At 45.5% G+C, this 20569-nt stretch overlaps 1 protein-coding gene across 1 annotated transcript; it reads left to right on the forward strand.

The window, feature by feature from the left end:
• Positions 1-274: 274 nt before the first annotated feature.
• FBXL18 (F-box and leucine rich repeat protein 18) lies at positions 275-20298 on the forward strand. Its single transcript, XM_065412525.1, has 3 exons — positions 275-1773; positions 5353-5571; positions 19897-20298. Exons 1-3 carry the CDS (start codon positions 290-292, stop codon positions 20051-20053), a joined length of 1860 nt encoding a protein of 619 aa, XP_065268597.1. The 5' UTR covers positions 275-289; the 3' UTR covers positions 20054-20298.
• Positions 20299-20569: the final 271 nt, after the last annotated feature.

Consider the following 20569-nt stretch of genomic DNA (forward strand, 5'->3'; position numbering starts at 1 on the left):
CAAACTAGAAACTAAATGAAATGTAATCTTCAAGATCCTAAGTCCAAAGGGTAAAACAAACTACCAGCAATTACAACAATATGATACTTTAGTACTTTTATTGTGCATTTTATCCAGGGGTCTCAAAACACTCTAGTAGAGGGTATGTCAGATGGGAAACTGAGGCACAGAGAAATAATTAAGCATCCTCTTTAATGTTACTGAAGCGGTTTGTGTTTAAATACAGGTCAACAAGGACAAAGTGAAGCAGCTAATGAGGGGGATTGGAAAAGAGATCCACCAGCTGAACATGGCTGGCTGCTACTGGCTCCCCAGTTACACCATTGACCATGTAATACGATGCAAGAACCTGGTGAAGCTGAACTTGTCTGGCTGCCATCTCACCTCCCTCCGCCTCTCCAAGATGCTCTCTGCTCTCCAGCACTTGCGCTCACTGGCAATTGATGTAAACCCTGGTTTTGATGCCAGCCAGTTGAGCAGTGAATGTAAAGCCACACTTAGTCGTGTACTGGAGCTCAAGCAGACCCTTTACACACCGTCATATGGGGTGGTTCCATGCTGCACCAGCCTTGAGAAACTGCTGCTCTATTTTGAGATCCTAGACCGATCCCGAGAAGGTTTAATTTTGTCTGGCCAGCTGATGGTGGGTGAAAGTAACGTCCCCCACTACCAGAACCTTCGTGTCTTTTATGCTAGGTTGGCTCCTGGCTATGTCAATCAGGAGGTGGTGAGGCTGTATCTGGCAGTGCTAAGTGACCGGACCCCAGAGAATCTTCATGCCTTCCTCATTTCTGCCCCTGGCAGTTTTGCAGAGAGTGGAACCACTAAAAACCTTTTAGACTCCATGGCTCGAAATGTATGTTTGGATGCTTTGCAGTTGCCCAAGTCCTGGATTAATGGATCTGGCCTCCTTCAGCACTTGAAGTTCAACAACCCTTTCTACTTCAGCTTTAGCCGCTGCACCTTATCTGGTGGCCACCTGATCCTGCGCGTTATTAATGGAGGGAAGGACCTCAAAAGCTTGACCAGTTTGAATCTCAGTGGCTGCATTCACTGTCTGTCTTCTGACTCCTTGTTTCGGAAGGCAGAAGATGATATTGACAGCAGCATTCTGGAGAGTCTGGTTGTTTCCTGCTGCAATCTGAGACATCTGAACCTTTCTGCTGCCCACCATCACAGCTCGGAAAGCCTAGGGAAGCATTTGTGCCAGCTCCTGGCACGGCTAAAGCACCTGCTGTCTTTGGCGCTGCCGGTTTGCTCCATCACAGATGTTCCTACAAACACAGACAAGCCACCTGTGCAGTCTGTGACTAATGTGTTGCCCCCAGGCCTTGGAAAGAAAATCCGGATTGGGGTGCCAACATATGCCAAGAACTTCTTGGAGCAGTCAAATCAGAAGTCTCAATCTTCTGTGTTTTGGACTCTATTGGAGAACCTCCCGTTTTTGAAAAACTTGGAGTTAATTGGGTCCAACTTTTCCTCTGCCATGCCCCGGAATGAGCCAGCAATTCGGAACTCACTGACCCCTTGCAGCCGGGCACGGAGCGTTGGGGATTCAGAGGTGGCTGCCATTGGCCAGTTGACCTTTTTGCAGAACCTCACTTTAGCACAGCTGCCTAATATCCTGACTGGTTCTGGGCTTGTTAGCATTGGATTGCAGTGCCAGCATCTGCGGAGTCTCTCATTAGCCAACCTGGGCATGATGGGAAAAGTGGTCTATATGTCTGCCCTCATGGACATGCTGAAGCACTGCAAGTGCTTGAGGGATCTCAGGTGAGGGCCTGTTATTGATCTCCATTTTTATTCATGCATATCTAGAAAGGTGTCTATGTGGAGGAGAGGGGGATCTTATTGGACCAACGTAAGGAGGAAAATATACTAGCTTTCAGGTCCCATGGAAGGTAGCTGTGATGGCCTGAAAATTAGAGGGTTTTCCTCCTGGATAGCAGGTTTGTGGAGGTGGGAGTGGAGTGTGTGTTCTGTATTGTCCTTGAGAAGCAGAGCTGGTCTGTATACCCTCAAGCCCCTGTGGCCTCCAAAGAGGACATATTCCTAAGACTCTCTCTTGGCAGTGCAGAGCATTGCAAGTTAACATGTTGGTCTACAAAGAGCTATCTCCTCTCTCCTGATCTCTTATCAGACCTCTGGTTAGCTCTCTTAACTGGTGATTGCTCTATGATAATGCAGAACATTTACCCTCCAAAAGCTCTATTCATGGCTGCTTCTGAATTGGCCTTTCTCCATAGAGTCTAAATGCTTTAACTCTCACAAACAAAGGTAGCATGATTCATCCAGATACATAAAGAAACCTCAACTATAGCTAAATAACAGTGATGGAAATGACATGGTGTAAATTCTGTAAACATTCTCACAACAGGTTTCTTCATGAGCTCTGAAGATGGCACTTAGGTCAATAGAACTGTTTATTTTTAAAACATCTTTGTGTTGGTGAAAGCTGCTGGATTCAGAGCTCTGACTGACATCTTCTGTCCATGGCAGGTGCAGCATGGGCGGTGGCAGTAGAAGCCAGGAGAGTAATTTAGCCTTTGGCTTTGCCTACATGAGGGACTTTTGCTGGCACAGCTATGTCGGACAGTGGTGTGATCGCCGACCAACGTAGCTATGTCAGCAAAAACCCCTAGCGCAGATGCAGCTATACTGCCAAAGCTGTGCTTTTACTGATATAGCTTGTTTCACTTGGGGGACGGTTTTATGCCAGCACAAAGCACAACTTTGTCATTATAGCTGTGTCCACACTAGGAGCGTTTTGCCAGTCTAGTATACTGGTGTTCTTCTACTGGTAAAGGGCTTCTCATGTAGACCTGGCCTTTGAGAGGCTAAACATCTTCAAAAAGAGCTAGTTACATAGCAAGACTAATCTTTGGAGAAAACAATTTGATGTGCAGTGGTGGTTTCCATTTGGCCAGGCCCAGAGAACTTTGCATCCAGGAACTATGGTATGCCTTGTCCTCAGGAGTGCCCAGTCTGTGGTGGAGAGGATGTGTACAGCTTCCCACAAAGGAAAAGCCCACATGTCTCCCATGGTAGTAGCATAAGAGCACTCTGCTTAAGGTGTCATAACTTTCCAAATGGAGTTGGGGAAGGTTTTATCTGGAGGAGTTGCTCAACATTTAAAACCTGTCAATAAAGTTGTTCGTTGAAAACCGGATTGGGTGTCATTTGGCTAATTCCACCATCCTCAAGAATTTTCTGCAAGCCTAGAAATTAATTTCAGGTGATGTTACAAAGCAGCAGTGTCACCTAGTGAATAAAATAGAGTATTACTAGCGTGCATTTGCCCGCCACTTCCCCTACCCATGTTTGGAAGTTATTAACCCAGAAAATGGGAGCCAGTGTGTCTTTGTGTCAGATTCACGTTAGGATGATGACATATTGTGAAAAATCAGGCAGGTTTCTGATTTTCAGTTAACACAACTGGAAAATTGAGTATAATGCAGGATCTTAAGTGACAACCAGGTATTGCTCACCTCTACGGTGAATTGCTGGGTAGCTGTCAAATAAAAACACCATCCCACAAGCTTCCTTACTGCCAGAAAGTTCTGGACTGGCAAAACATGACGTAACAATTATCAGGATGAAGAGTTGCTCAGATATGCCCCCATACCACAAAAGGCTAGATAGAGATTATCCAGTCCAGGGTGGGATTGCCTGCTGGTTGTCATCTAATGGATTACACGTCTCCAAGCTCCTGGCTCTGCTGACCCAATGACTGAGTCTCATAACTGCTTTGAGATCCTTCTAGCAAACCTGGACTGAGCAGCCATACCTTCCTGGTGACACTGACCTTTTGCAGTGGAGATACTTTCTGTAAAATGGTTGTTTGGACATGCAGAATCTGGTTAGGCTGCGAGTTACAGCATGGAAGCTGATAGCTTCCAGAAACTTCCGTAAGGGAGGGGGAGGTGTTTAGTACTTTCCACTGTGAATTTTCAAATTGACACATTCCTTTCTGAAGTGGTCCATGTGCTGCAGACTGACTGTCAGATTCCTTTATTTAATCAAATCCAGACCAGCTCTTTGGCCCATGTGAAATATAGGAGAGGTTGCGTAGAATCATGTGCTGACAGATTCTTCTCTGACAACCCCCCCCCCCTTCTTTCTCCATCTCCTCTCCATTGACCTATCAGGGCTTGAAGATGTTCAGCCTGGTGGCTCAAAAGCACTAGGTCTAGGGTTACCATACGTCCGGATTTTCCCGGACATGTCCAGCTTTTTGGTCCTCAAATCCCCGTCCGGGAGGAAATTCCAAAAAGTCGGGCATGTCCGGGAAAATAGGGAGGGGTCGTGAGGCTTGGATCCGGGCTGGAGCCGCTGGGGTCGGCGGTGCTCAGCCACCGGCCAGCGCCGCTCGGCCCGGGCCGGAACCGGGGCCCGGGCCGGGCCAGAGCTGCTGGGACCGGGGCTGGGGGTGCTCGGCCGACGCCGCTCGGCTGGGGCCAGTGCCCCGGGACCCGAGCCGAGCTGGAGTTGCCAGGGCCGGGGTGGGCCGGAGCTGCTCGGCCGGAACCGGGGCCAGAGCCGCTCGGCTGAGGGGGCTGGACTGGGCCGCGCCTCCTCGCGTCCCGCAGCCCCAGCTTACCTGCTGCCTGCCTGTTTCAGGCTTCCCGCGAACATTTGATTTGCGGGAAGCAGGGGAGGGGGAGGAGCAGGGGGGCAGAGCGTTCAGGGGAGGGGACGGAGTTGGGGCGGGGACTTTGGGAAGGGGCGGGGAAGGGGTGGAGCGGGGCGGGGAAGGGGTGGAGGTGGGGCGGGGCCGGGGGGTGGAGTTGGGGCGGGGCCGGGGCCTCTTTTTTTTTTTTTTTTAAATATGGTAACCCTAACTAGGTCTGTTGTGAATCAGTTTTTCCTACTTGGTTCGCTCTGCCTGGAGTCTTACCATCCTCTAGGCAACAAGTTCAATTTGACTAGCTTGCTCAGCATTTGTCCGCTGGAGCAGCAAGGCCCCATTGTCTGTACCAGCTATTAGCCTTCTGACCAGATGCCAAGTAGCCAAGTCTGGGCCTGCCTCAGTCTCTGTTTGCTGATGTCATGTAAACTGCTCATTGCTGAAGGGTAGCACTCTGTAAGCAAGAGGGCTGAGATTGGAATATCACCTTTGCTATGGTGCTCCCACTCAGACATGAGACTATCATGTGCATTGTGTATATAGATAGTGCTAGACCACTCCTGATCTCTGAATCCACCAGCTGTTTTCAAGTGGGAGCAACACAGGGCTAAATTGGAGACACTCATTGCACCATTCACAGCCCCATACGAAGGCTGCATCCCCCACTTGTTTTAAAGCAGCAGGCTTAAAATTCATCCTCTGACTTGTTTGTGTTTTTCTTGCAGGCTAGAGCAGCCGTACTTCAGTGCTAACACCCAGTTCTTCCAGGCACTGAGTCATTGTTCTTCTCTCCAGCGCCTTTGTGTCATCTCCCGGAGTGGAACTCTGCAGTTTGATGCAGTGATGTCATTCATGGCCAACTGCCTTGAGGTCGTCATGTGCCACATGTTTATGGGAGAATCTCTCACAATTTGCAAAAATCTTCAGCAGACCATTTTACGGAGGTGAGTAAGAAAGGGGCTGAGGTGGGATTTCTGGGGCTGTTCAGGATTTATCCCCATTGCCTTTCCCTCCAGCTTTTATGTGGGCCAGGTGTGGGAGCATTGTGTAGTGTTCTCATGGCCTTTTAGCATGCTAAGAAGCTGACAGGTGAAATTTAACTTCTTGGCACAAAGGATGGCCTCTTATTTTAATAAGAGCCATTCAATGAGCTACTTGTAAGTATTCTGTAAGGTTTTTTTAATCCCCTTGTGCCATCATGATTGATTTGAAGCTTCAATCATACAGTTACATGATAAATCAAGTGACAATTTCATGTAAACAAAAAAACATCTGGCAGCATTTTAAGTACTGAAGATGTCCGAGTTTGAGCCTTTCCTCCTTCCCCACAAGTAGCTACAGCTCATTCACCGACCACTAATCCCTTGTGAATGTTGCTTACTGATAGTGCCCCAGTAGAGCAGTTCAAAGCCTTCTGATTGGCTAAGGGGGGTTCTCTTTGGTGTAGCCCTTGCATGTTTGGCAGTTCTTAAATAAGTCTTGTCTAGCCCCTTGCAGTGTTCTGAAGCTCACATGGTGGGAAGCGTTTGTGTATGAACCGTGAACTCCTTTTGAAAATAAAGCTTTTAATTACACTTGGCATGGTGGCAGCCATCTCACAAAATATTTCCCATTCAACAGAGACTTCACACTATTTTTTTCCCTTTTCTTAAGGCATTTGGTGTGTTTTCTTAGTCACCTACTGTGGCTTTCCTCTATTACATTTTAATAAAAATTTCAAATCAAATGACATTATTATTATTATTGCATCCTAGATGGTAGTTCTACCCCAGCCCTTCCCCAGCTTCAGGCTTGTTTTCTAGGATTAAATCCCGCAGAGGCTATGACTGTATTATCTACCTAGCAAACTATGTACAAGACTGCTTATTACTGCCTCTAGGAGCATGCCTGTTCCTTTGGGATAGTAGCTATTGGAAAACATACCAACATCTGAGTAAATAAAGTCCCTGTGATGCGTCAACCGTTTTTTGTTTTACTGGGCTGTCATCTCCGTAAAAGCATTTCTTTATCTAATTCATTTGTGTGCCATGGGGATCTTTAGAAAGATCCAAAAATCCCCTGTCCGCTTTTCTCCTTCTACATGCCTGTTCGAGATGTCATTGCAGTGCTGGCCAGAATTTTAATATCGTTTTATTATGCAGAGCTATGCTATTCCTCACCCGTATTGCAGATCTCCTTCTCCTCCTCCTTTTCTATGCTACATATCACTTTTGTAAATTCTGTGTCTCTTTATATTTGAACTCCCAGTAATTTTCCAAAGAGCAGCTGATGCCTTGTGGAAAATGCTGAAAACTGTCTTATATTTAGAAACAATTCTGCCTGTCATATTATTATTCTTCCCTTGTGTTTTATTAATAGGGATGTTTGTATGAAAACAGGATCTTTGGGGGTATTTTAAAGAGAGCATCTGCTCCTGCTGTTAATTCCCCACCTGAAGTCATAATCCTCTGACACTGTAATTGGTGGCTCTGGAAACGATTTTGATGTCACGTAAGATTATGACTTCAGGAAGAGGATAAGCAGCAGGAGCAGATGCTCTCCTAAGCAACAAAGATCCTGTTCTCGTGCAACTGTCTCTAGTAATAAAATACAAGGAAAGAAATACAGAAAATGATGTGTAAGCAGAACACGAAAGCTTCCATGCCACATCAGCGAGTCTTTAACCATGTGACTTTTCCAGTGTTACCATTTTAGTCCTTGTACAAATATGCCTTCAAATGGGGTCAATAATTGACTCTCTTGACTGTGGTTTATCTGCAACTGCGAGGGTAAAAAGATATGCAGTAAAATTGAGAAGAGATTATTTTTGCTAGCTAGTTCATTGCTAGGTCTTCGGATGAGAATTGTAGTTTGCACAGTGTAGCTCTTTAGTATGCTGGTATTGTACCCCCAAATCCAACAATCTAATACCACAGAAAACACCCAGCAAATATGAGATTAAAATAGCTTTATTCCAGAGTAAGAAAACAGTGAGTTTTGCTTTGGAAATGATTTCTATGGGCTCTGTGTAAGGCCAGAAAACGTGAAGGGCTAGTGTGTGTGGGGACGGGGCGGGGACTCTCAAAGCTGAATATTTCTTTGTTTTCTTCCCTCCCTCGGAGCCATGTGGGAGTACATCGGGACTTTCTCTGTCACTGCTATGGACTAGATGATTTGGTTTGGATTCTGGAGGGTCCTGGGGATGGCTAGTTTTGAATGGGGAGGTGCACCTTAAGTGAGATTAATTGTCATTTTAAAGCAGGGGTGGGCAAACTTTTTGGCCTGAGGGCCACATCTGGGTATAGACATTGTATGGCGGGCCATGAATGCTCATGAAATTGGGGGTTGGGGTGCGGGGAGGAGGGGGATGAGAGCTCCGGCTGGGGGAGTGGGCTCTGGGCTGGGGATGAGGCATTTGGGGGGCAGGAGGGTGCTCCAGGCTGGGACTGAGGGGTTTGGAGGGTAGGAGGGGAATCGGGGGTGGGGCACAGGGGGGGTTGAGGGCTCCGGCTGTGGGTGCAGGCTCTGGGGTGGGGCTGGGGATGAGGAGCTTGGGGTGCAGGAGGGTGCTCCGGGCTGGGACCAAGGGGTTCGAAGGGTGGGAGGGGAATCAGGGCTGGGGAAAGGGGCTGGGTCGGAGGGGCTCGGGTGCAGGCTCTGGGCGGTGCTTACCTCAAGGAGCTCCCGGAAACAGTGGCATGTCCCCCCTGTCCGGCTCCTACGCGCAGGTGCGGTCAGGCGGCTCTGTGTGCTGTCCCACCTGCAGGCGCCGCCCCTACAGCTTCCATTGGCCCCAGTTCCCGGCCAATGGAATTCATGGAGTTCCCGGCCAATGGGAGCTGTAGGGGGTGGCGCTTGGGGCAAGGGCAGCATGCGGAGCCCCCTGGTTGCCGCTATGCATAGGAGCCAGAGGAGGGACATGCCGCTGCTTCTGGGAGCCATGCGGAAAGCCCCCGACCCCACTTACTGGCTGGAGCGCCGGAACGGGGCAACCACCCGACCCTGCTCCCTGGCGGGAGCTCAAGGGCCAGATTAAAAGTTCTGATGGGCCAGATGCGGCCCGGGGGCCGTAGTTTGCCCACCCCTGTTTTAAAGGGATTTGAAGAATTGAAGGGCGACTCTGGAAAAGCTTCCTATTAAAGATGCAGAGGTGCTCTTGCTGAAGCCTTTAGAGTTTGGAGTGTTCAAAAACATGGTCTAGAGCAGTGATATTCGAACGCCGGTCCGTGAAGCGACTCATGCTGGTGATCCGGGGAGAGCGGACTGGTCACATGGTGCTGTTTCTCTCTCCAGCTGTTGAGTTACATTAGAAGAAGCTGAAAGTACATTATTTTTCTAATACTATTTTTCCATGTAGGTAATTGCTGCAGCCTTCACAGGGATGTTGATTGGCTGTCAGCAGGAGGGGAGGTGGCCCATAATCATAAAGAGGAAGGTTGGTGTTTAGGAGACACTGTTCAAATGTCCAAAGTTTGAGAATCCTTGTCTGGTAGATGGAGCACAGGGGGAGCGGAGCCAGGAACTCTGGTGTTTCAATACCAGCTTGGTATTGCCTTGCTTTAAGTCCTCAGTTAATTCTCTTCAGCTTTCTCCTCATCTGTAAAATGGCCTAACTCGCTGATTGGCCCAGAAGTTGGATAGAGATGAAGAGGTTGATAATTGTATCCTTTTAGTCTTGAGGCTACTATAGGCAAGAGGCTGCATAGGTCCAGCTTTTCATGGAATTCATTCTATGGTAAGGTTCCTAGATTCTGCCGCACTGAAGTGGGCTGGGAGTTCTCCAGCAGGATCATCTCATTGTCTTAAGTGTAGGCTTTTAACAAATGAATTTTCACATTTAAATCAGTGCAGTACCCTCTTCTGCATGCATTGGTATTAAATTCTATTTTATGTCCCAACATCTTTGATGCGCTAGAGGCGTTCATATGAACAGCACAGTTGTAACATAAAAGTTGCAGGGGTGAAGCTGGATTTCCTGGCAGTTGGGATTTTTGTCATTAGCTGAGAAGTAAGAGGTATTACAGTAATTGGATGCTTATGCTATAATGATCAGTGAAATAGTGAACAATGTTGAAACTTAAATTATTGTCAGTCATAAGATGATTTGGGCAGTTCGCACCTCTCAGAGCTATTGTGTCAGGCTGTCTACAGAGTCAAGAAGAGATCGCTGCCTCAGTTTACACTTGCTTCATGTTTTCAAGGTTTTCTTCCCATCATAAGGGGTAGAAACCATTTTTATTTTAAACAAAAACTTCAATTTTGGAGCACCGCTCTGTGGTAGGGGGTGTCTTTCATGGCTGTGGAATATATTGCGTCCTGACTCTTGACAACTTTATAACTGGAAGGCTTTGTGTAAAGGTTGGCTTGTAGCCAGCTTCAGAAATATAGTTGTCCCAGTTGGTAGCTGAGTATTAATGGTCTCTGTGCGTGTAGTTTATTTCAGTCTCTAATGTAGATGCATATTTGTGAGCTTTTAAACGTTGGTATGTTTGTGGTATTTGGTTCTAGCTTCCCTCGCCTGTTTGCTATACATGTGTTGGCTGTGGTGGTCACCTTTTCCTCCAGATGCCTCTGATATAATTTTGGGTCCACTGCACTGGCACACAGTAGAGATTGTAGAATTGATATGGAGCCCTCCCCTGATAGTTCAGCAAACAGGATGACAAGGCCACATTCCCCTCTGAACTGCAGAGGAGACTAATTACTTCACTGTAAGCAAATATGTTTCTTGGCATTTAGGGGGGAGGGGAGGGGAGAGGTGTTCTATCATTCACTTTTCATGTTGCCCAAGCACACACGAGTCCCTCTTAGGAAAGGAAGGAATTAGAGCATTAATCTGGGACTTGGGAAACCCAAATTCGGTTCCCTGTGCTGCCACAGACTTCCGATGTGTCCTTGGACAAATCACTTAGTATCTCTGTGTCTCTGTTCCCCATCTGTGAAACTGGGATAGTGGCTTTGCCTTACCTCATGGAAAGTTGTGAGAATAAATATATAAAAAGATTGTGGGGGACCCAGATTCTTTGGTGATGGGGACCATCTGAGTACCTAGCTAAAAATGGAGCGAATGAGAATACTGCTGTTTCCTTTTTAGATTTGCACATTACCACTACCAGAAATACACTTCTGAAATATTTCAGTCCAGATGGGTGTTAAATTTACTTAAGTAGGCGTTCCATTAACACTGCTCCACGTGTTAATTCTAGAACTGTACCGTAAATATTATGTTTCATGAATATGGAGCATGACAGTTTTAGATTCCAGTCTGACCAATTCTGTGGAGCAAGAAAGTTTCCTCAGGAGGCAAAATTAAATGCTTCCTTCTGGGATTTGTTTTACCAACTCTTGCTGTAGATTTTAAAAATAGGTGTACGTAGCCAGTGTGTCAAATCCTATTCCAGCCAGACACTTCTATGGCGTTAGGACATTACTTTCTCCAAGCTGCTTTCCCAGAGTAGATTTTTGAATTGTAGTTCTCATAAATCTCCACTAGATAGAGCTGTGGTATATAGTAGATCTACCACCAATGTTGACTCTGTGTGTGTTGCGGGCCATGTATTTCTTCACCCCAGAAATCTTGCAGAAAAGGATGGAATTCAAATCACTTTTGCATAGTACTTCTACATGGCACCATTAGCGGGCATGGTACTTCACAAATGCTGAAGAGAACTTCCTTTTCCTGCAGAGTTTACCAGCAAAAGAATGGACTGCAGAAAGAGATGTGGTATTAAATGTTTGGCAAATGTCTTATTGGCTCCAGGGACTTTTTTTCCCCTCCCAGTTTATTTTTAATCATTTGCAACTGGTAATACTCAATCTTTAGACTATTAGACCTATAGCACCTATCACTGCAGCAATTTTTAGCCACATTTCAATAGTAAATAATGGAAATCTCTGAAAAGTCCCTGACAAGACACCATAGAAATAGAATGGAAATGCAACTATAGCTCAGCGATAAAAAGGGCTTTATCATTGAGGATTTTTGGAATATAAAGCTAAAACATCAAGGAATTACATTGGAGTTATGATATTTATAGTAATGGGATCACAGTTAGGACTGAGATGTCAGATCAGAGCTGGACAGCTTGTGGTTTCAAACTAACTGCAGTGTTTTGAGGAGGTATGTGGTGAAGGGTGGTGATTGCACTGCTTGGTACAGTTATTTGTCTCAAGAATGCATTATTGTAGCACCCTATACTTGCTGCTACTATTGAAGTCTGCTGGCTAACAAGGGAGTGACCAGCTACTCTAGCAGCATTAGTTACAAGGTGATCCAGGGGACTGATGCAGGGTTGGTAGCCAGACACTCCTGTTTTCCAGTCCTGGCTATATAACTGTCTTGCTGTATGGCCTTGGACAAGTCAGCCTCTCTGCCTCTGTTTTCCCATCTGTATTGGTTACCTGTCTCCATAGAGCTGTTGAAGATCGTTTATGCAGTGCTTTGTGCCTTTAAAATGTTGTGTTTAGTATTCCTCCAATGCTGCAAAGTGACTGACTCCACAATTCTATTCCTCTAGCCACCACTGTTCCCAGCCCCTCTTGTGAATCCTTGGAACTGGAAACTGGGGAGAGAGGAGGAAAAGAAGTACCAAGTCATCTTTTCCAATCCCCTGCCAGTGTAGGGTTCTTCCCAGCATTGTAAATGGAGTGCTGTGTCTAGTTTGAATTGACTTCGGCAATAGGACTCCTACCACTTTCCTGGCGTGGCTATTCCACAGTCTAATTAGACCACCCTGCTAGGAAACTTTCCTAGTATTTAGCCTAAGTCTTCCTCTGCTCACTTTCATCCTTTTCTAACCCTAAACTGTTGGATCCTCCTAAATACTTTCTCCTATGGTGATGGTTACACCCTTAAAATGTTTATCCAATTCCCCGCCCCCTGACTCTCCTTAGTTGTCATTTAGTCTAGCTATGACTATTTAATGACTATTTAATTCTCCCTTTCCTCAGAAGTCACCCCATTAATCATTGTAGCTGTTCTTCTCTGAAAGTCCCTCCAATTGGTCAGCCTCTTCCTAGTGAATGCACTTTTTTGACCCACTGGATTCTTATTCCGCATGATGCTCAGTTCAGATTTTGGTTCAAACTCAATGGCTCCTATGGATGTTACTGACTTGCAGAGCTAAAGCTCAGGGGGGAAAACCCAGTGAGGGTGAGAAGCTAGTGCAAAATTACAAATCTTCTTTGCGAATTCTGCAAAATTCTCCACCATCCTCTTCTACGCTGCCTACCTTGATGTTGCGATTACCTTGATGTTGCAAAGAGCGGGTATTACTGCCTATGGCTTATGCTAGATTTAAAGCTGCGTCTTTGCCTTCTCTTCTCTACACTTCTTTCTGACCTTGAAAAACGACCTCCTAGTATGCTGCTGTTCTTTGTGAACCCAGTGTTGGCACATTAGCTGCCAAACCCACTTCACTAGCTTAAGCATATTGTGGACTCAGTCCCTGCCTCTGATTGCAAGAAGGCTTAATGTATCGCTAGACTGGTATAGTGAATCATTCGAATCTTGTTCCAGCTTTCATTATCTGTTTGTTTCCTGCTCTTAGAAACCCCTGAATCATCCTGTCTCAGACTGAATTAATAATAAACTGCATCCATGTCCCCTTACATTACCCATTGGAGTGCTTGGTGGAATTTGACTGTATTCTGGGTATGGTATTGCAACCATCATTAGTACTGCCTAGCTTCGACATGGGACAGTTATGGATACCTCTCCATGGGCAAGCTGATCTGATTTGTAGGTGCATCCCTGATGGGATTTTAATATTTTCTTGTTGGGGCCACCCATCTATCCCCTTTCTGGCTGCATTCCTGTTGTTAGCCTGCACCACTCCTCCTAATTACTTGTATGTATGCTGTGGCGGGTACGCAGTTGAGGAAGTGTTAGAGGATTGCATGATCTGGACACAGTCCTCCTCAAATAGATCTATAGCCCCGTGTCCTATGCAGCATGATCTCTTACTTTCTCCTGGCTATGCAGGCCTAGCGGAATCTCTGCCCTGGTGCCTTTTTGCATACATGAACGTGGGTGTGAACAGAAATGTAGCTTTAATGTGTTTCCAAAGTAGAAAATGCACTTACTTGAGCAGCTATTGCAATAACATCTCCATCTGCAGAAGATGTTAAGAAAAAACTTCCCAGTGTGTTTCAGCTTGTTCTGGCAGAGTGTTGCTCTAGGACTTGTGCTGGGTGCTCTGGCATCTTTCCTTTGGGTCTTGTCTCTTAATCTCCAACTGCCCTCTCATGTTTGACTGCTTGGTCTGCAGCTCAGTGGGCATCATAACTTCCACTTCTTCAGTACCCCAAAATCTCAAAGCACTCTATTGTTAAGCCTCACAGCACCCATCTGGAGTTAGTGATGTATCATCCCCATTTTACAGATGGAGAAACTGAGGCACAGAGAGATGAAGTAATTTGCCCACACTCACACAGTGAGTGTGACAGATCTCACTCCCTGTTCATATTTCCTACCCACAACACTATCCTTTCCCTGCTGGGAAATGACATTGTGTCACTGAAACCTAGGGACAAGCAGCAGGATAATCTGGCTTGTCATTACTTGACTGGCTTCCAAATAGTCCTGTCCGCACCCATTGGTCAGAGTTTGGAGGCTGTAATTAAGAGCCTTAAAATGAGGGAAATGATGGGGTTCCTTTGGATGCCATTGGGGACAGCTCGGTCATAGCAGATGTGGGGATGAAGAGACCCTGCTACCGAAAAGCGCTTTCAAAACAGAGCTGTATTGTAAATGTAGCTGGTTTTGCTGAATATGAACAAATTGAGGCTATTTTAATGAACCCAAGAATCTTGCTTTCCTGCGAAGCTCTCGACAGCAACTCCTGCTCTGGGGTTCTGAGCTGGAGTCTGCTAATCATTGATATTCCAAAGGGGTCCACAGCAAGAATGGCACAGGGGAATTGGCCCACTTTACAGTGGCTACAAACCAGCTTTGTACCCCTCTTGGGAGACTCCGTGAAGGACAGGTAGATGTAAATGGAGCTCTCTGACTCATGAAAGAAGGCACCTTGGGGATAATTATACCAGCACATTCCAGGGAGCCAGAGCTCTGGCACAGATGGAAATTAGCCCTATAGAAGTTATTGGGGTAGGGAGGTGTGTGCGTGCATGTTTGTTTGGGAGATTGTCATAACAGGGTATGACGGTTGACATTTCCTAGTGCCAGTGTAATGTGCGGGAAATGACCCAAGCAGCAGAACCTAGTGGCATGTATGCTTGGTGTGATTGGAAGGAGGAGAAAGGTGCACATAGCTCATGCCACTTAAGATGACCTGTCTGCCACTCTGGCTCACAATCTTTTTTTATACTAAATTAATCCACTATGAACTGTGCACACTGTGTGCCCTGCTGCTCACGTGCTCTTTGTAGCTTTTGCCATGCCGCGCTTCAGGGAAGGGAATTTCAAGCCCTGGCATCGCTTATAGGCTTCAGCCCTACATTTAAATCACAAATGTCTCTTCCAGTGAAAACAAAACGGCTGGAGTTTCTGGCTTAAGGCGAAACAGCGTGCACATATGCACAGGTGTGGCTGAAACAAATTGATATGACCAGATATAGGGCAAAATTTGAGTTGTACTGAATTCCCCTTTCCTGGTTAATTAGCTGCTTCCTGAAGTAATGCTCCAAAGTTAGAAGTGATGTGTAAGTGCTGTTACAAAATGGTAAGTGGGTGTAAAGGAGTCTAAGACTGTATAACTTACACACTGAGAGGCTGGCAGGAGGTAAGCCGGAGCATGGTAGGATTGGGAGAATAGTGCAGGGGTTCTCAAACTGGGGGTCGGGACCCCTCAGGGGGTTGCAAGGTTTTTACATGGGGGGGATCGCGAGCTGTCAGCCTCCACCACAAAGTCCACTTTGCCTCCAGCATTTATAATGGTGTTAAATATATAAAAAAACATTTTTAATTGGTGGGGGGTCGCACTCAGAGGCTTGCTATGTGAAAGGGGTCACCAGTAAAAAAAGTTTGAGAATCACTGGAATAGTGGATTAATTCTAAATGGCGACTGGATCCAGTTCAACCAAAGGGTACCCTGCTCCCCACAAATCATGGCACTTCTGGCTCCCTACCAGTATTTCGTCCTCCCTATTCTCCATGTAGGGTCCCAAAACTCCTAGATGGTATCCTCTTCTCCCCTCTCCCCCGTGGATCTAAATTTGGTGTCTTTGTGACCCTCCTAGCCCAGGTCCTGAATTTGTGGATTCATGGATCAGGAGCTAGAGTCGTCCTCCTTTAGTTGCTTTTCCTGCTACACACCTCTCCTCCATCCCCTCATTGTGTAAATTATACCAGCTTAGCTGCCCTTACACCTACTTACTGGCATGTGTGAAGTGATGTGCCAAATTCAGATGATGTGTAACATACAGAACCTTTGTTATATTCCTCTGGAGGTCTCGGGGGGAGCAGGGAGAAGGGGAGATTTGTTTCAATGCAAGATGTCACCAAGTCCCTTCAAAGCCCCTCCTTATAACCAAGAGAAAATAAGTTGGTATAGTGCCTACCGCATTGGGGCCTTTTCCCTAAAGACAGTCTCTGGGAGCTACTGCAATGCAAATAACTAAATTGAGGTATTAATAATCTGTGCCCTAGTGTTGCATAATCTTTGCTAAACTTTGCTTGTTCTCAGCTGCCTTTTCTATGCAACTTTAGTAGGTGGAGTTTAAGGGACTCATTCTGTTTCCACTTTAAAAGTACATCTGACAGCACATATATGGGTATTTGCCATGAGATAATGAATTCAGTCAAGTGACTCTTTTGTCCTGGAAAAACTCAAGGAAATCTGATTGAAGTACAGATTTGCTTTCAACTTTTCCTTCCTTTTTGACTTTGTCCATGACCTACATATTGGATCCTGCCGTGCCAGTTGGAAATAATTGAGATTGTAGTGTAGGTTATTTACCAGACTGTTCCTTTGAAAATACTCGTACTGTGCCCAGGCCGCCATAATTTTGGGGCAGGCAACAAAGCTCCATTAACCCTTTTTGGCTAACAGCCTTGTGCAGTACATTAGGTGTAATTAAAGGACGGGATAGGAAGGCAAGGTCTTGCTTTTGCTAATGCCAGAATGAATTGTAGGTGTGCCCTGCATCACAATCGATGTGTCCATTTTCGAGTTCCAAGGATGACTATAGCCAATTGCAGATGTTCACATCCAAATACATACTCTTCAGAAATCTGCTTTTGCATAAAGAGCCACTGGGGTCTTGTTGGTTTGAGGTTAAGTATACTAGATCTGAGGCTGCTATGGAAAGCTTGTCCTTATCTTTGTTATCCCAGAGATTCCCCCCCCCCCCCAAAGGATAAATACTGAAGAGCCAGCTCGTCAATTGCTTAGAAAACTTACTTCCATGTAATTAATCACGAGGAGTCTAGTTTGGAGATTGATTTGTAGGAGAAAGCAAGCAACAGTCACAATTTTTGGCTTGTTTTCCTTGGAATAGAACAGGGATTCAAGTCTGGAGCTGCAACTCTTTTGTCTCCCCAGCTCCACATCCCCCTCCATCCGACAGGTTTTCACTAAACACACCGTAGACATTCAGAGAGAGATCCAGTTTGAAATACATCCAGGTGTGGAATGAGGGAAGAATCTTCAAGAAGATTATAGCAGCTATGCTGCAACTCGTTAACTCAATGTCTTTCCCCTTCTCCCCATCTCCACCCCATGCCTGGGGTCTTTTAGTGCTAGTACTAAGTGCTGTTCACTTAATCTAGCCCACCTGGCCAGGTGTATGAAGAATGGAATTGCCTTGCGGCAGAGGACGGAAGGAACATGCACACAGCTTCTGCAGAGGAGTCTGCTTTGGGGAAATGCTAATCCCATTTTTAGCACTATGACAGCAGCTCGTTAAAAGTTGTTTTGAAATGTGCAGCTAAAGCACCGGCTTTGCACGCACACACAGCTGAGAATAATGGTAAACCATGTGCGTTTCATTTTCATTTTCAATTGCGCAAATCGAACACGGAAAGAATTCGCAGGCCTAAACTTGCTGTGGTATGCAATTTACAAGTATCAGAGCAACATACAGTTTCCAGTTTTAAAAAAATACAACTCACAAAATTCAAAGGCATATTTTGGCTGCCTTTGTTTGCTGCAGATCATGTTCAAAGCTCTTCAAAAATATTTACATAATTCCAGCTTCTTGGAAGGCATATTTAATGTGTATTTTTCCAGTACTCTGAGGCAAATTATGTGCAAACTTGGTTAGAGTCCCACTTTTTAAATTATGTATAAATTCTGTTTGTCGTTTGTGTGGTGTTACGGTAGCATCCAGAGACCTCAATTAAGATTGGGGCTTTGCTATGCTAGAATGCCGTACAAACAGAAATAGGAGAGAGTTTTCTTTGCCATGAAGAGCTTACAATCTAAGGCACCAGTCCTAAAAAGAGATCTGCGTGGGTGGGTGGACCCCAGTGAACTTGGGGTGGGGATTATTAACATGGTTCCTTCTTCAGCAGGATTGTGGCCCTTAAATGAGTAACGTATGAAGAGCTGAGGGGGGAGGGGAGAGAATATCCAATATGTTTGCTACATCCTAGTGTTGAAATCACATAAATACCAACTTTATCCAATTGCCTTTGGCCTAGCCATTATTTGTTGGCTAATTTCTTACAAGCATTGCTGCAGAAATAGGTCCTGAGATGGGAATTGGAGGCAAGAGTGACAGGTTTATGGATCTGTTTCGGGAGAAGTTTCTGTGCATAAGGGTTGGCATGGAAGGAAGCCCAAATATGTTTGTGGGAGGTGCTTCTTCGATCCATCACCCAGAGAGAAATGCGAGCCTCTCGTGGATCGAACTGCAGCATGATCTGTCTGCCAGCATTAATCTTTAATCAGCAACAATTACTCTGAATTTTCGTGTGGGATTCTAGCACCTGAACTTACGGGTCACACTACAGCCCTGTAACACCACAATATGGATAATTATTTTAGTGTGATGGGTATGCTCAGAATTGTACAGACACATGGGTAAACAAGAATCTTGGTCTATAGTGGACACTACTACAGTTCAGACACATGATTCACAGGGTGAATGTCAAACTAGGCTCTGCCTTAGTGGGTTTATGTTCTAACATGGATCCAGTCTACCCTAGAACAGTTAAGGAATAAACTCTGGACACACTGCTCAGGGAGATTGCTATAACCCTGCTAGCAACAACCCATGTGTTTAAATATAGTTGCATAACTATTCTAATAACAGCAATGTAGCCATGGCTCTGCCCAGTCAGGCAATCAATACTTACCTGTCCTCATTCTGATGGTCTTCTCTTACCCTGTAGTCCGTCCTCCCCACTTTCTCCCCCCCCCCCCCCCACCCCATGTGGTGTTCTGTGACTTCTCTGAGTTGCTGTCATGCACCGTACTTGCTATCTGTGCCGGCTTTCATTTCAAAAATATTGCATATGGATTTAACTTCTGCTGTTTTTTTCTCCTGCTCCGTAATTACAACCCTGCTGCTCCTGTCTCTCCTGTTGTCACATCAGTCTGCTCTCTGTCGAAAGGTCTGTGACGCTCAATGTCTGCTGAACGAAGTGGCAAAAAAATTAGCAGAAGGGGCTGGGGCTAAAAAGATTGGTGTAGAAAGGAGTGGAGGTAAAGGGCTAATAGATTTAAAAAAAAAAAAAATGTAGTAAGCCAAAATTCTAGTGGCAAATGTGGCTGTTTGCTTTTGGGTTTACTCAAACCTGGAACTGTGTGTATCTGTCACAGGCTGTTAGGTGGCTTTTATTAAAAATGACACTGTTGCCAGTGTATTATTCTAACACTCATAAACATTTAGTATCTGCAGTGGTAGAGCTTTCCTTTTTCTCTAACTGCAGCGTTTATCCTCCGTATGCTGTACAATTGACCCTTCAGTGATAATCCCAGGCCCAATCCTAGGGCAAATCCCAGACAATTTAGTCCTAATTTTGCAGGCTGTAAAACCTGCTGTTGTTAGTGAGAGTTTAAATTGCTACCCACCAGCATCTTACCCAGCTAAGGAAAGTCTCATGCAAAGTTCTAAGGATCCCTTCCTCCTCTTGTAAGATCTCCATGTTGTGCTTCCCAATCTCCATTTTGGGATTGGATCAGGACTCCTTTCAGACTCCTCCTAAATTAGCCACATGGACCCACTGCAAGGTAATAAAGTCCCACACAGGTGGGAGAACTTGATTTCCTGTCTCAGCAAGACTCTCCTTCCCCTTCTGCTGCCTCCTACTCTACCCATGCAAGTTTTTTCCCTTGTCGCAGAACTAGCATTTCTCCTTGGCTAATAACTTGTATCTGATTTAGTTTCCAGGCAGACCGCCCTGCATTAAATGTCGTCATTTTCCCTCTACTACATGAGGACTTGACGGAGGTCATCAGAGATGTCCCCATGATGCACTTGGATGAAATTACCTTGTTTAAAAGCAGAGTGGCTGAGGAACCTCCAAACCTGTGGTGGTGATTATGCCATAGCACATGTAGAACAGTTGGGATGAACGTGTGAAACAGCTTCTTATTGGCCTGGAATCTCCCTTCTTGAGCTTATGGCCGCCTTATGGGATGCTGTACGATCACTTTAAATCAGTGCAATTGAAAAGCAGAAGAGTCTGGACAAACATTGCTGTGGGGAAACACAGACCTTGCACATAAAAATACAATATCAAAGCCTTTTGGAACCATATGGAGATTTTCTTGTGGTTAATAATGAATTCCTCTTTTACTTTATATTAGTTAAAGGTAAGAGAAACTAACTTAAAGAATGATCCCATTCTTACTCTTCACCCCTTGTTGCCTGATATATTTCTGTAGGGTTCCTGTGTACTTTGGTGGTATGCGCTGTTGTTTCCTCAGTGATCATTCTTTGCTTGAGTCTGTTATTAATGGCAAAGTAGGAGGCCTGATTCTGGGTGAGTTAATGTCCCTCTGTTACAATGGGCACAAAGGTTCATTGCTTGAATGAAATGCATCATACCTCTTA

This window comes from Emys orbicularis, chromosome 10 (assembly GCF_028017835.1).
Source record: "Emys orbicularis isolate rEmyOrb1 chromosome 10, rEmyOrb1.hap1, whole genome shotgun sequence".
Taxonomy (NCBI): Eukaryota; Metazoa; Chordata; order Testudines; family Emydidae; genus Emys; species Emys orbicularis.

Bases quoted from the DNA above. Each gene is read 5' to 3' on its own strand.
- FBXL18 (XM_065412525.1), top strand. From the start codon at position 290: ATGGCTGGCTGCTACTGGCTCCCCAGTTACACCATTGACCATGTAATA. The intron at 1,774-5,352 runs GTGAGGGCCTGT...TTTTTCTTGCAG, and splicing joins AAGTGCTTGAGGGATCTCAG to GCTAGAGCAGCCGTACTTCA. The intron at 5,572-19,896 runs GTGAGTAAGAAA...TATCTGATTTAG, and splicing joins CAGCAGACCATTTTACGGAG to TTTCCAGGCAGACCGCCCTG.